Source organism: Tursiops truncatus, chromosome 3 (genome assembly GCF_011762595.2).
Source record: "Tursiops truncatus isolate mTurTru1 chromosome 3, mTurTru1.mat.Y, whole genome shotgun sequence".
Classification (NCBI taxonomy): Eukaryota; Metazoa; Chordata; class Mammalia; order Artiodactyla; family Delphinidae; genus Tursiops; species Tursiops truncatus.
In genome coordinates, this window is record NC_047036.1 from 92,001,866 (window position 1) to 92,014,272 (window position 12,407).

Here is a 12,407-nt window from a genome sequence, read left to right on the forward strand (position 1 = left end):
TAGGTTCCAGCTTTGTGGGCCCACGCCGTGGCCCGGAAATGCAACATCAGATGCAACAAGAAAGGACAGTGGGTCAGTGGCGCACAGTCTGCCATTCTGGCTGTCCCACCATTTTCTTTGCCCTTGCGGGGCTGCTTCCACTAGGTAATCACAGATCACGTTGGGACTCGTTCATATTAATAGAATCAGGATGAATTCTTTTGCCTTTTTTAGAAGTAATTAGCAGGACCAGAAACAGAAGCCTCAGATCATTCTTCATTGTAAAACCACCACTGGAGGGTGTGTAGATTTGCCCCTGTAGTTCTAAGCTCTTTCATTAAATGAAGCCCTGGTTATGGCTGATTTTTATGTGATTTTTTTTTTTTTAGTGGGCTAGCAGATAAATTGTCTGGTATCTTTGTACTAACCATCCCACATTAGCCCTCCCTGTCCAGTCTTTCCTTGTCTGGTGTCAGCGGGCAAATAAGAACTTCACAGTCTGGAAACTGTTAATGTTGTAGCTCTTCTAAAGTTAGAGATTAGATTGTTAGATGAAGCATGTTTGCAGAGATGAGTGTTGTTTTTACTATTTATAGGAGAAGTCCCGATATTCAAGCAAAAGAAGAGTTATGGAAGCATATTCAGTGAGTACTGTTTTTAAAACCCATGTGGTTTGAAGGCATTTACAAGGAAGACCACTGACACCAAGAGGCAGCCTCGGGCTGAAGCCCGTCAGGTGGCCTTCACTGCCGTCATTCTGTGGAGCCTGGCACTCAGTGGTGGTGCCTTACCACACCAGCAGACCTCTGCAGGCAGCCCTGACATCTCCTCTCCTGAGGCCAGTTAGCCTCGCCTGTAAATGAACCTCAGACAGGCCAATATTGTATAAATAAGTATCAAGGAAAAGAAATTTGTAAGAAAAAAAGGCACCTGCTACAGGGGAGAGAAGCAGATCTTTTGTAGGGAAATGGAGGTGGCTGGAGAGTCGTCTACATTCTGGATATAGAAAAACTGGAAGAAGGTAGAAGAGCTATAGAAAAGGTTTTCCTCCCATTTTTTTCCTGAAATACATCCTAGTTTTAAAATCTTCGTTCCTGGCTTATACTCTGTTAGTTTTATTAACACCGTGTTTTGCAACAAGATTAGAAAGGGGGAAACTCACCAGCCAGTTGTGAAAGGTGTTAGTATTTATACCAGTATCAAAACGTTAATTCTCATGCTCATTCCCTTCTAGAAAGGAACTTGTGGATCCATCTGGACTGTCAGAAGAACAATTAAAAGAGATTCCATACACTAAAATAGAGTATGTCTTTGAAAATCTTTTTTAAAAAGTTTTATTAATATTTGTAAATGAGTAATCCATTCTTACTCTTCAGTGGTGTTCCATTCAGTGCTTTGTCTTTACATTTTAACTAAAATTAAAAATAACTATAGAGGAAGAAGTAGAAAAGAGGGTATTAAAGCTAATTATTCATTCTGTACTGCAGTCACTCTCTCTCTTATTAACTGCCTGTTTGTAGGTGGTCCACTTATACTGGGATTTTTTACACTAAATAAGGATCCTGGCTGGCTGAATCCATGGAGGGATTCAGTCATGGAGGGCAGACTGTAAAGTTATATGGGGATTTTCAACTTCGCTCAGGGTTGGTATCCCTAACCCAGTATTGATCAAGGGTCAACTGTACTATAAAGTTTTATTTTCATGTATGATGGAGGCAGTTTTCTTTTGTTAACTTGTGAGATTGAAGCCACTTAGGCTTTCCAAGCTTAGAGGAATCAAGTTCTTTTTAAAACTCTCAAAGTTATTATTGCTTTGCAGTTTCAATATTAAGGAAAACCTCCAAATTATCCTGTTCTGACTTCTGCTGTGTTTGTCTCCACGGTTTTTGGTGTCTTGTTTAGGACTCAAGGTGACCCAGTCCGCATCCGGCATTCTCATTCACCTCGAAGTTACCGCCAGTATCGCAGGTCCCAGTGTTCAGATGGAGAGCGATCCGTTCTCTCAGAAGTGAAGTAAGTAGGCAAGTGTGAGTACATCATCACCCTCACGGCTCCAGAACAGCACAGGACAATAGAACTTTCTGCAGTGATGGAAGTATTCTATGTCTGTGGCTATGGGGTGTTTGAAATGTGGCTAGTGTGACCTAGAAACTAAAAATCTAATATTATTAATTTTCATTAATTTAAACTTAAGCAGCCATGTGTGGCTAGTGGCTGCCGTACTGGATAGCACAGACCTAGACTATACTTAGGCTGAATTATGGCCCTTCCAGGCTATGCACTGAAGCTTTCAGAAGAAAAAGAAAATGCATGAGCTGTTCTATTTTGAATAATAAATGCATCCGTATTTGAGAGAAGTTGGCATAAGAGTTTCTTTTGGAACTGATGGCATTTTGTCTTCTTTTACCACAGCAAATGTTATATATTACAGTAGTTTGTTTCTTTGTGTTATTTAGTTTCTCTTTCGAGGAAAGTGGCCATATCTCAGCTTGACATGATAGGTACTGTATGTTAAATGAATGTGTTAATGAAATAACTATGCATCCATTTGTAAAAGTACTGTAGTCATGGAAATTCATGTACTTGGTATTGCTGGATAGGAGTGTCAGCCATTAAACTCTGAATTAAGGCTTAAAACTTTGATAAACATTAACAAATTGGGAGATAGGCTAGCCCGTTGGAGAGAGATATAGGCTGGGTTTTTTTTGTTTTGTTTTGCTTGTAAAATATAGGCCATTGCTGTCTATAGCTCCATAGATTTATAAAAAAAGAATAAATGGCCAATAAGTGTTTCTCTAGAAACAAATCAAAAATCCATTTATACAACATATCACAGTAAGAAAAGCACATGGGAACCATACCTATGTTATATTCTTGGTTCTTCTATTTATTTGCTGTGATTTTGGGCAAGTTACTTAACCCGTTGAATTCAAAAACATTTATTAAATGCCTATCTGTGTAAAGCACTGTGGTAGGCAGTGTAAGGAAGACAAAGATATGTAAAACATGCTTACTTTGCTACAGCCCTTTTCCACCTCAGATTGTGATTCTAGGTACTGCCTCAGTCATTAATTCTAAAACTGACTCTCTGCAGTTCAAAAACGGATCTTGTACCTCCACTTCCTGTGACCCGATCTTCAGATGCTCAGGGTTCTGGTGGCTCCACAGTTCATCAAGTAGGTAATAATCAAGTTTTAAGAAGGTGGTGTACTGATGACAAGATTCTGTGTTTAAAAAAAAACATGTACAAAACATGGAAGGAGAAGGAAGAAAGGGTGTGTGTTCAAGACAAGGCACAACCTGGGAAGAGTTACATTAGCGGTGCGAGCTAGAGGTAGTGTAAGGTCTAAAATGATCTGAGGCTTGGGGCAAAGCCAATGATAACAAAGATCGTAAGATTGTTTGGAGCCAGAATAAAGAAACAATGGGCTTCACTAATTTTAAAAAGTATGTCTAGATTATTTTTTGAGCCAGAGAAACAGGGATAAAGTGGTAGACTCAGAGGGGGCCCATGTTCGATCGTTAACTGATGGCAGACAGAGAATTACTCAAGTCCTATTTTATTTCTGTCTTCTTCATCAAAGAGAATTACGTTTCTTCTGGAAATGTTTAGAAAATGTGGTCAAAATGGAATTCAAGGACATGGCAAAGCATCTAGCTGCCTTAACAAAATCAATGTAACACTCAGCTGAATTAGATAGCTGTTATCAGGGGAGCACTGTAGCAGACATTTCAGCAAGGTGTTTGACATCATCTCTCATTGTATTTTTTTTTAATGCGATAGAAAAACATGGAGGCTGTGTAAGGTTGTTGGATGGATTTATATCTGTTTAAATCATTACTCCAGAAACAAACTTGATGTTTATAATGGATCAGTATCAGCCTGTTGTTTGCAGTGGATTGTTTGGATTGTGGATCCCTTTGAAAGGCAATTATAGCTACTGTCTCTTCCCCATAAAAATGCATGTAAGCACATATTTAATGCACATAAGCATATAATTCAGGAAGTTCATGGACAACCTAAGAACCCTGACTCCAGCATATCCATCATATACTGCCCTGTGCTTATCTTCACTCATTTTTGTCAGTGACTTGAGCAAGGACAGAAAAAGCCCGTGCTAATTTAGGTTAGGTTCCCTAGGAAGAGATTCTGCAATGGAGGTTTGCATGGAGGAGGTATACTGCAAAGTGCTCTTAGGAGATAGGCAAGAGTTGAACTGAGTGGTATAGTCCCAATAAAGGCATCAGATGATCCCATGGGGAGCTCTGGAGCTGAGATGGCTCTTCTGATTCATCCCACTTGGAGACAAGGGGGCTGGGCCTTAAACACTCACCATGTAGCAAGTGACTGGGTAAAGGGTGCCCCTGGGAGGGGGCATAACCTGGAACAAGGTGGCTCTCTTTAGCGCAGGGCTGTTCCTGGGGAGGGGCTCAGTTTTGGGTTTTTTTAAATATTTATTTATTTATTTTTGGCTGCATTGGGTCTTTGTTGCTGTGCGCGAGCTTTCTCTAGTTGCGGTAAGCAGGGGCTACTCTTCATTGCGGTGTGCGGGCTTCTCACTGCCATGGTTTCTCTTGTTGTGGAGCATGGGCTCTAGGCACGCGGGCTTCAGTAGTTGTGGCTCGTGGGCTCTAGAGTGCAGGCTCAGAGGTTGTGGCACATGGGCTTAGTTGCTCCGTGGCATGTGGCATCTTCCCAGACCAGGGCTTGAACCCATGTCCCCTGCATTGGCAGGTGGATTCTTAACCACTGTGCCACCAGGGAAGTCCCAGGGGCTCAGCTTTGAGCTGTATGGCAGCCAACACTCCAAGCTGCTGGGGAATGAATGCCTCAGTCTGGAATGGAGATCTGAGTGGTTAACCACAACTTCCACTAAAATCTGTGTAATTTTTGATTAGATAAATCGGGGAGAGCTAATAGTTTATCCAAACAATTTGTTTCAAGTCAATAGCACTTTAAAAAAATTACATTCATGATTAGTTGAGGCTTCACATTCAGATAGGACCTGCATTAGTGTCTCCTTGTCTCCACACGCCACTTGTGTGACTCTGAACATTGTTTAACTTCTAAGACTAAATTTCTTTGCAATGTAGATAATAACCTACCTCTTAAAGTTGCTGGGAAGATTAATAAGCACTGTTACTTTTCAAAGCTCTTTTTTTTGGGTCTTAAATTTAAGTTGGCTTCAATACAAATGGGAATTTCATGTATTTTTGCTTTTCCAACTACTCTAGACTCTCTAATCACCATCATTTAGGAATCTCAAAAAACTTAAATTATACACATGAAATGTTGAAAGAATAGCCGTCACTGTGCTGCATACAAGAACAACTCACATGCACCTTTTAATCAGTGGCACTGATTCTAAGCTTGTCTCTGGGAACCTTTGATTTTGAATTCAACAGCTATCTAATGAGCACATCTAAGGAGTGACAAGGCACTCACTGGGACAGTCAGCAAACTACAGCCCAAGGGCTAAAGTTAGTCTGCAGCCTGTTTCTGTACAGTCCAGGAGCTAATAATTGTTTTTATGTTTTTAAAGGGTTGCTCGTGGGGAGGGAAAAAGAATATGCAATAGAGACAGAAGGTAGTCTATAATCTGGCCCTTTGCAGAAAATGTTTGCTGACTCCTGGCCTTGACACATAATACATAAAAATAAACAGGTAAAACAATTTAGAAAACAACAACTAGGTAAGTATTATGAAGAAACAAAGGTCTGAGTTAGAAAACGAACATATGACCTCACTTTAGAAAGATAGGGCAAAGACGGTCTCAGAAAGTGACCTGTAAAGCTGAAACTCACAGGTAGAGAAGGAGCCAGCCATGTATTTGTGGAAGGCTGATGGAAGCAGAAGAAAGAGCTGAGGCTGGAAAGGGCCGGGGTGTTTGAGGTCTGAGCAGAGTAAAGGGGAAGGAGGGTGGATAATGCAGGGCCTTAGATGCCATGGTAAAGAGTTTGTTTGCATTTTATTCTGAGTGCCAAAAGGAAACAACTGATCTGGTTGCCATGTGGAGAAAGGATGCAAATGATATGGGGAAGTGGGAAAGTTGCATTTCCTAAGTTCCAGAATGATGCCAGATTTCTGCTAGTGGCCTGGCCTGCCTATACCTCACCTTACTTTTTCATGCAGAAGCCTGGTAAAAGTGGGGTGGATTAGGGACTTTGATTCATTTTCCTTATTCCTTTAAGGTGTGCAGGCAGAAGAGATAGGTTCAGCCCTCAACAAACTTAAAAGGTAGTGATTCTTCTGATATATTAGCTCTCTATTCCCCTGCCCTGACTTACTCATGCTCTGGTGTCCTCCTCCCTCTCCTGTTACCTAGAAACCTGTCCCAAACAGATAACGTCGGACGATCCAAAATTAGCTTGATTTGTACTCCTCATGCTTAGCAGAATTGTTGCTCCATCGGTGCCTCTCTGAATATGAGTAAATCAAATCAAGCCAGCTGTAGGAACAGATGAAAGACAGCTGCTTAGAGGGTAGTTTATTTTTAGCCCAAATGAATCTCAAAATAATGAATTCTGGAGCGTAGCTCATTATGTATGGGCAGGTACTTGTGCGGAAGGAAATACGCTTGTTAGCCAGATCTACTGACAGCTTGGGCCATCTCTAAAAGGAGCTAAGAGCAGGTCTGTTAAGCAGAAGAGGGAGCTGTGGAGGCACTTTGGTGTCATCCTCAGGGCCTCCACCTGTGGCTGTGGGAGGACATGACCCACTTCCAGAAGCCCTGGGTGTGGTGCTCAGGCTCTGGCAGCTCCACTCCCATTTCTCCAGGATGGGGCCACCGCAGCTAACAGGGAGCTCTAGCCCCAAGTGATGCGGGTCCCCAGGGCATTGTGTTGTACAGGTTTCTTTCAGTGACTACTGAAAATACAATCAGGGAAAAGTAAAAATTACCCCCAGCTCCCCATGCTCTTCATCTCTCTGCCCCTCCTTGGAAAAGCAGGAGGCCTGAGAGCCTGGGTTAGCAGCAACTACCATGGAAATAACACTTCATTGGGGGAATGGGTTGAGATTTATGCCTGGTTTTCATGAGTAAGATCTGTTATGCATGTAACTGTCAGAGTAACTTTTTTAAGATTTAAACATAATCTTCATGTTGTTTATCATAACTATTTAAATAAAGGGAATATTTGAACAGCTTTTGACATTACATACCTTTCCTAAATACAACGTGATGTCTTAAATCTTAGTATTTGTGTTAATAAAATTGATTTGGCTGTAGTTTCTTCTCTGAATCTTACTTTCTGTATTTTTCAAATGCATTCTTTTCTAGAGAAGAAACGGGTCTAAAGATAGCCTGATTGAAGAAAAATCTCAGACGTCTACAAGCAATCTGGCTGGAAAACACACAGCAAAAACAATAAAAACTACCCAAGCTTCACGCCTCAAGATAGAGACTTAATCCCAGTGAAGGGCTAGGGATGGGGGGGTGGGAAGGGTGTGTGTGCCACCTTTACTTTGAAACTGTGAATTATAATTATTCAAGTATCTTGGACCTGCAGAAGTGTTTCTTCAGAAGAAAATAATGGAGTCTGTTGCATCTTTTAAAGGTTTAACTACAGTATATTTGTGCCTAAGGGCCTTTTTATTTGGTAACTGGAAAGACAGTATTTTAAAACTTATTCACTTGATGCCATGTTTTCCTTCCTGGAAACTCCCAAGTTATCTTGTGTCTGCCACAACCAACACCAGATGCTTCGGTTCAAAGTTCTGGAATCCTGGACTGCAGCCGGCTAGCTGTGCAGTAGCACACCAAGTGGGATGAAAAGGTCCTTCCCAACTCTGGGTGGATCTGCCTGCGCACAAATGCATGACTGAAGCATCGCTTTCACACTGCAGATATTTTTATTCACATGTTCTTTGTAATACCGTATTTTGTGGCATTAAGTTCCAACGATTATTTGCAAATGTTAAAAAAAAGTTTGTTAAGTGCTGCTTTTAATTTCTAGTGTCCTTGTCTTGTGCTTTCAGAAAAAAAAAGGCTATGTGTGGATTTCAGTTGACCTCAGCTTATAAATTCATGACCCTCTACCTGAAATGGTCCCTTCCAGTCTGCCTGGCTAATTCTCCCCAAATACTATTTCAGACGTTTCCTCTCTGCAGATGATTGCAGTCTACAGGAAAAACAGGAATACTCATGCAGGACATCTTTCATCTTCTCCTTACCCAACAGACAAGCCTCGCCATGGCTGCCATCAACCCTAGTCCTTCCCTTTCTCCTGTTCCCTCTACCTGTCCTCTCAAGCCCATCTCCTTCAGCCTTCTCATCCCTGCTCTCTCCAGTACTAATATATTCAGCCGCTTCCTCTCAGCTAGACTACCATCTAAAAAAAGTAAGCGAACCAAATTTCACACCAACAAATTCTCCAGCTACCACTTTTTTCTCCCATTCCAAGTTTCTTAAAAGGATAGGGGCTTCCCTGGTGGCGCAGTGGTTGAGAGTCCACCTGCCGAGAGTCCACCTGCCTGGGCCCGTGAGCCGTTGCCGCTGAGCTTGCGCGTCCGGAGCCTGTGCTCTGCAACGGGAGAGGCCACAACAGTGAGAGGCCCGCGTACCACAAAAAAAAAAAAAAAAAAAAAGGATTATCTGTCCACTAAAGTGGACCTCAAAAATCACCTTCATGTCACCAAATCCAAGTTAACTTTTAGGCTACCTTACAATATTTTGTTTCTTTCATGCATTTCCCATTTCTACCATTTTGACTATCCTTTGCAGCTCACGCTGTTCTACCTCTCCAGTTGAGTATCTCAAATCTAGGCCCTCTTCCACTACCCCAGTAGATCTCATTTATTCCCACAGTTTATTTCTATAGCTTAGACTAAAAACCAGTGTAGTACCAAGGGGTCACTTAGATTTCTAAGGCAATTCAAATAGAGCTAGTTGAAAATGCTGCTCCCCAGCTGGATTTGCAAATGTACAAGACTACACACCTAGCAGTCATTATGGACACATCCTTTATTACTAACTCCTATCTGCTATAAACTATCTCTCTTCCTTAACTTTACCACCACCCTGGTCCAAGGTGGTCATCTCTCGCATAGACAGTGGTAGTAGCCTCCAGTTGGCCCATCAGCACCTCTTTTCTTGCAAATGTGCATTTCCATCATGGATTTTCCCTTGCTTTATACAGAGCCTTAAGTGGTCTGGCCTCTTACCTGTTCAGCCTCATTTTGTAACACCCAGAGCTCCCATAATGGCCACCTTCAAGCCTCATTAAGCACTCAACTCTTACCTAAATGATGACACTTAGAGGGAAAGAAGCTACAATAGTCAGAAATCTGGACTTATGGTCATACCCATTTTTTTTGTTCAAGGCCTCTGTACATGGCACGGGGTCAGCTTTGCCTTGCATAAATACTTACCTACCCTTAGTCCTAACTGCCTTCTCAGGTTTCCCTGACTGGGTCAAATCCTATCATACATGGAATTTGTCTCACGAAGTTTTCAATTGTGATGACATTTCCTCCATTTAAACAAAGGTAAGCTTCCAAAGGGAGGAACTGTGTTTGTGCACCATTGTGTTCCCAGCTCCTAGTTCAGTGCTTTCAATAAATATTTTGAATGCCCGAATACACTATTTGTTCTTTCCTGCAAAGTGAAGGCAGATTTGCTTTTAGCTTAAAAAAAAAATGCAGTAACATACAGCACACCTGTGACCTAGAAACCAAATAGTCTAATTCACTTCATTACGCAAGAGGCACTACAAGAAAGCACGTGTTTCTCCTTGGAGCCTAGCATAAGCCTATATTTCATGAGGCTATCAGTGATCGCTATCACTGAATGTTAATCTTAACAGCTGAGATTTAACATAATTTTGAAGTTGCTGGGAGAGGGAGGTACCCTCCCTATGATCCTTCAGTAAAAAAATGCTATTTTCTGGCAGTTAATCACTTAGCACACAAACCTCCAAGAAGCACATTAAATTATTTTATTTATAGCCCCACTGTTTTAGATGTACATTTATAGACTATCCAAAAGCAGTATTTTTTTTAGCAATCCTGGAAATTGTAAATACTCTAAGCAACTCTCGAAGATCAAGTTGTCAAGTTCCTCACCGAGGACATCCTAAAAAGAAAAATAAGGCACTCAATTTGACATTTACACGCACCACATCTTAAAAACTTTCAGTACATGCTTCTTCGCTGGATTAAGTTATGCACTTCTGGACTTTAAATGTCAACATAAAACATGCCTGAGATCTGGCAAGTGGTTTTTTACAATTCACATAAAATCATGTAAAGATTTCATGACAAACTGGGAAGAAGCTATCCCATTTGCAGTTAACTATTTGTTTACAGATGCGGCAGTACTAACACTAGTGAACCCTTAATAACTAATTAACACCCACTAGAGAAGGCCCCCCAATCTAGAAAGATAAAATTCACATCACAAATAACTGCTGTATGACAACTTCTAATTCAAAACTATCACCCTACCTTAGGTCATCTTTGTGCTCCCAGATAGTAAGTAGTCAGCTAGCAGCAGTCTATGCTTCAAGCGTCCATCTTTCACCTGAACAAAAATTAAAACCTATTAAGAGAAACATACACTTAACGTTGGCAGAATCAAAACCACATGTGTACATAATATAGGAGTATAACTGTTACTTGTGCAGCTCCTACACCAAAGATGTCAAATACTAGGGCAGGAAAAGGCTGCACAAGTGTTTGATTTACGCCTTTTTTGACACCTCATCCACTAGTTTCCAAAAGTGAACGGGCAACACAAAGGCGGCAAGAAAACCGCGTAAGGAATGCTGTGCGGCACAAAGCTGCGGTCCCCAAAACAGCTGGCTGAGATGAACTGTTGTGTTGATGACCTGGGAGAAGAACTAAGCCCAGCTCTACAGTTTCCTTTACGACTCAACATCCGACTAGGTAACGAACACCAAATTAACGTCTTTCAAATGGCTGAAACCTTAAAATTTCCAGGCAACTGATCTGTTCTGCAGGAACATGAAAACTCGCCTGCAGAGCTGGTGATGGTCATTCGATTTCCGCCAAGTTCTGCACCAGGACACAGTTATCAAGAACTAAATCTGAAATGGCACTTCTGCGATGACCTGATTTCCCACCGTGACAAGGTAGGCATACGTGCCGTTATACGGTGAGGCCTTTCCCTGTCACACGCAAGAAACCCCCGCGTCTATTAAAAATTCCCTGACATACAGTCGATGACCAATCGACCCCAAAGCCCTCACCCCCTCGCCGCATCTCCCGGCATGGGAACACAGACCCGGGGCCGCTTCTGGGCTTTCTGAGGTCTCACCGACAACGTGGCGGAGGCCAGACCAGGCCGCTGTCCTACACGCGTTCAGGAACCGGGAGCCTCGGACCCGGCCCGGCCGCGGCGCCAGCCTCACTAGGCTCAGGGCGGCCGCGCGCTCCTGCCCTGCGCCCCAGCCGTCGGAGGCCAAGCGGCCACATGCCCGGGACCGTCCGAACCTCCGCCGCCGTACAGGCTGAAAGAGAGGTGAGGTTAGAAAGAACGTGCGGCTTTCCCACAATGCTTTTCTATGACTGGAAGGACCCACTGCTCGAGGCGCGCGGGGAGGACGGACTGTACCATCGGCCGCCGCGTCCCGGCGAGACGCCGCCGTGCGGCCGGAGGGCGAAGTGCCCATTGATGGGCCGAGGGGCGGGGCTGCCCGGGGAAAAGAGTTCTGAGGAGCGCGAGTTCGCTGAGCGCGGGGGCGTCGGGCGGGAAGCTTTTTCCGCGCGGGAGGCGCGTTTTTCCAGTGTGGATACCCAACCACCCCTCCACCCGGTGTCAAGAGCACACGGTCAGCGCTGAGCTGCGGGTGTAGCCCAAAAGACTTGAGACCTCGTGTTCTGGGAGAGGACAGACAGAGCTCACCGTCTCCAGCTGAGGAAGAGTAAGGTCATTAATTCCAGAAATATTTATTGAGTACTTAACTGTGCTTCACGCTGTTCTAAATGCCTGAGAATCCGATGTGAATGAGGCAGAGTTCCTGTCTTACGTTCTAGTTGGGTGAGAAAGACACTAAACAGGTAACGTGGACACTGTTAAGTCCAGATAGTGTAAGGGCCAAGGAAACAAAGGAGGGGAAAATGTGATAGAGCCGTGCTGTCCGGTAGGAATCTCGTGTGAGCCACGAATGTCATTTTAAAATTTTAGAAATGCCACATTAAAAAGGAACAAGTTAAATTAAGAGGAACTCAACATGTTCTAAGTATAACCATTTCAACATGTGGTCACTATAAAATTATTAGTGATATACCTTACATTCTTATATGCCTACTAGGTTTTGAAAATCCAGTGTGTATTTTATTTTATTTTTTTAAGATTTATTTATTTATTTATGGCTGTGTTGGGTCTTCGTTACTGTGCGAGGGCTTTTCTCTAGTTGCGGCGAGCGGGGGGCCACTCTTCATCGCGGTGCGCGGGCCTCTCACTGTC

The 12,407-nt window shown here is 42.9% G+C and overlaps 1 protein-coding gene and 1 non-coding gene across 8 annotated transcripts in view; one reads left to right on the top strand and one right to left on the bottom strand.

Annotated features, from left to right (window-relative positions):
* Window positions 1-11,475, top strand: part of EPB41L4A (erythrocyte membrane protein band 4.1 like 4A) — a 259,288-nt gene extending 247,813 nt beyond the window's left edge. For 4 of the 7 annotated variants that reach the window (XM_019940836.3, XM_073802402.1, XM_019940832.3 and 1 more), the window contains 5 exons: window positions 576-623; window positions 1,214-1,282; window positions 1,882-1,992; window positions 3,074-3,155; window positions 7,260-11,475. In XM_019940836.3, the coding sequence (XP_019796395.1) occupies window positions 576-623; window positions 1,214-1,282; window positions 1,882-1,992; window positions 3,074-3,155; window positions 7,260-7,388 (439 nt within the window). In that variant the 3' untranslated portion in view covers window positions 7,389-11,475. Of the gene's footprint in view, window positions 1-575; window positions 624-1,213; window positions 1,283-1,881; window positions 1,993-3,073; window positions 3,160-6,171; window positions 6,218-7,259 lie in introns of all 7 variants that reach the window. The other 3 variants (XM_019940833.3, XM_019940835.3, XM_019940834.3) reach the window with 3 other exon arrangements.
* On the bottom strand, window positions 10,586-10,720 carry LOC117312017 (small nucleolar RNA SNORA13). The gene has a single exon (XR_004526195.1). It is a non-coding gene; the product is annotated as a small nucleolar RNA SNORA13 (small nucleolar RNA).
* Window positions 11,476-12,407: the final 932 nt, after the last annotated feature.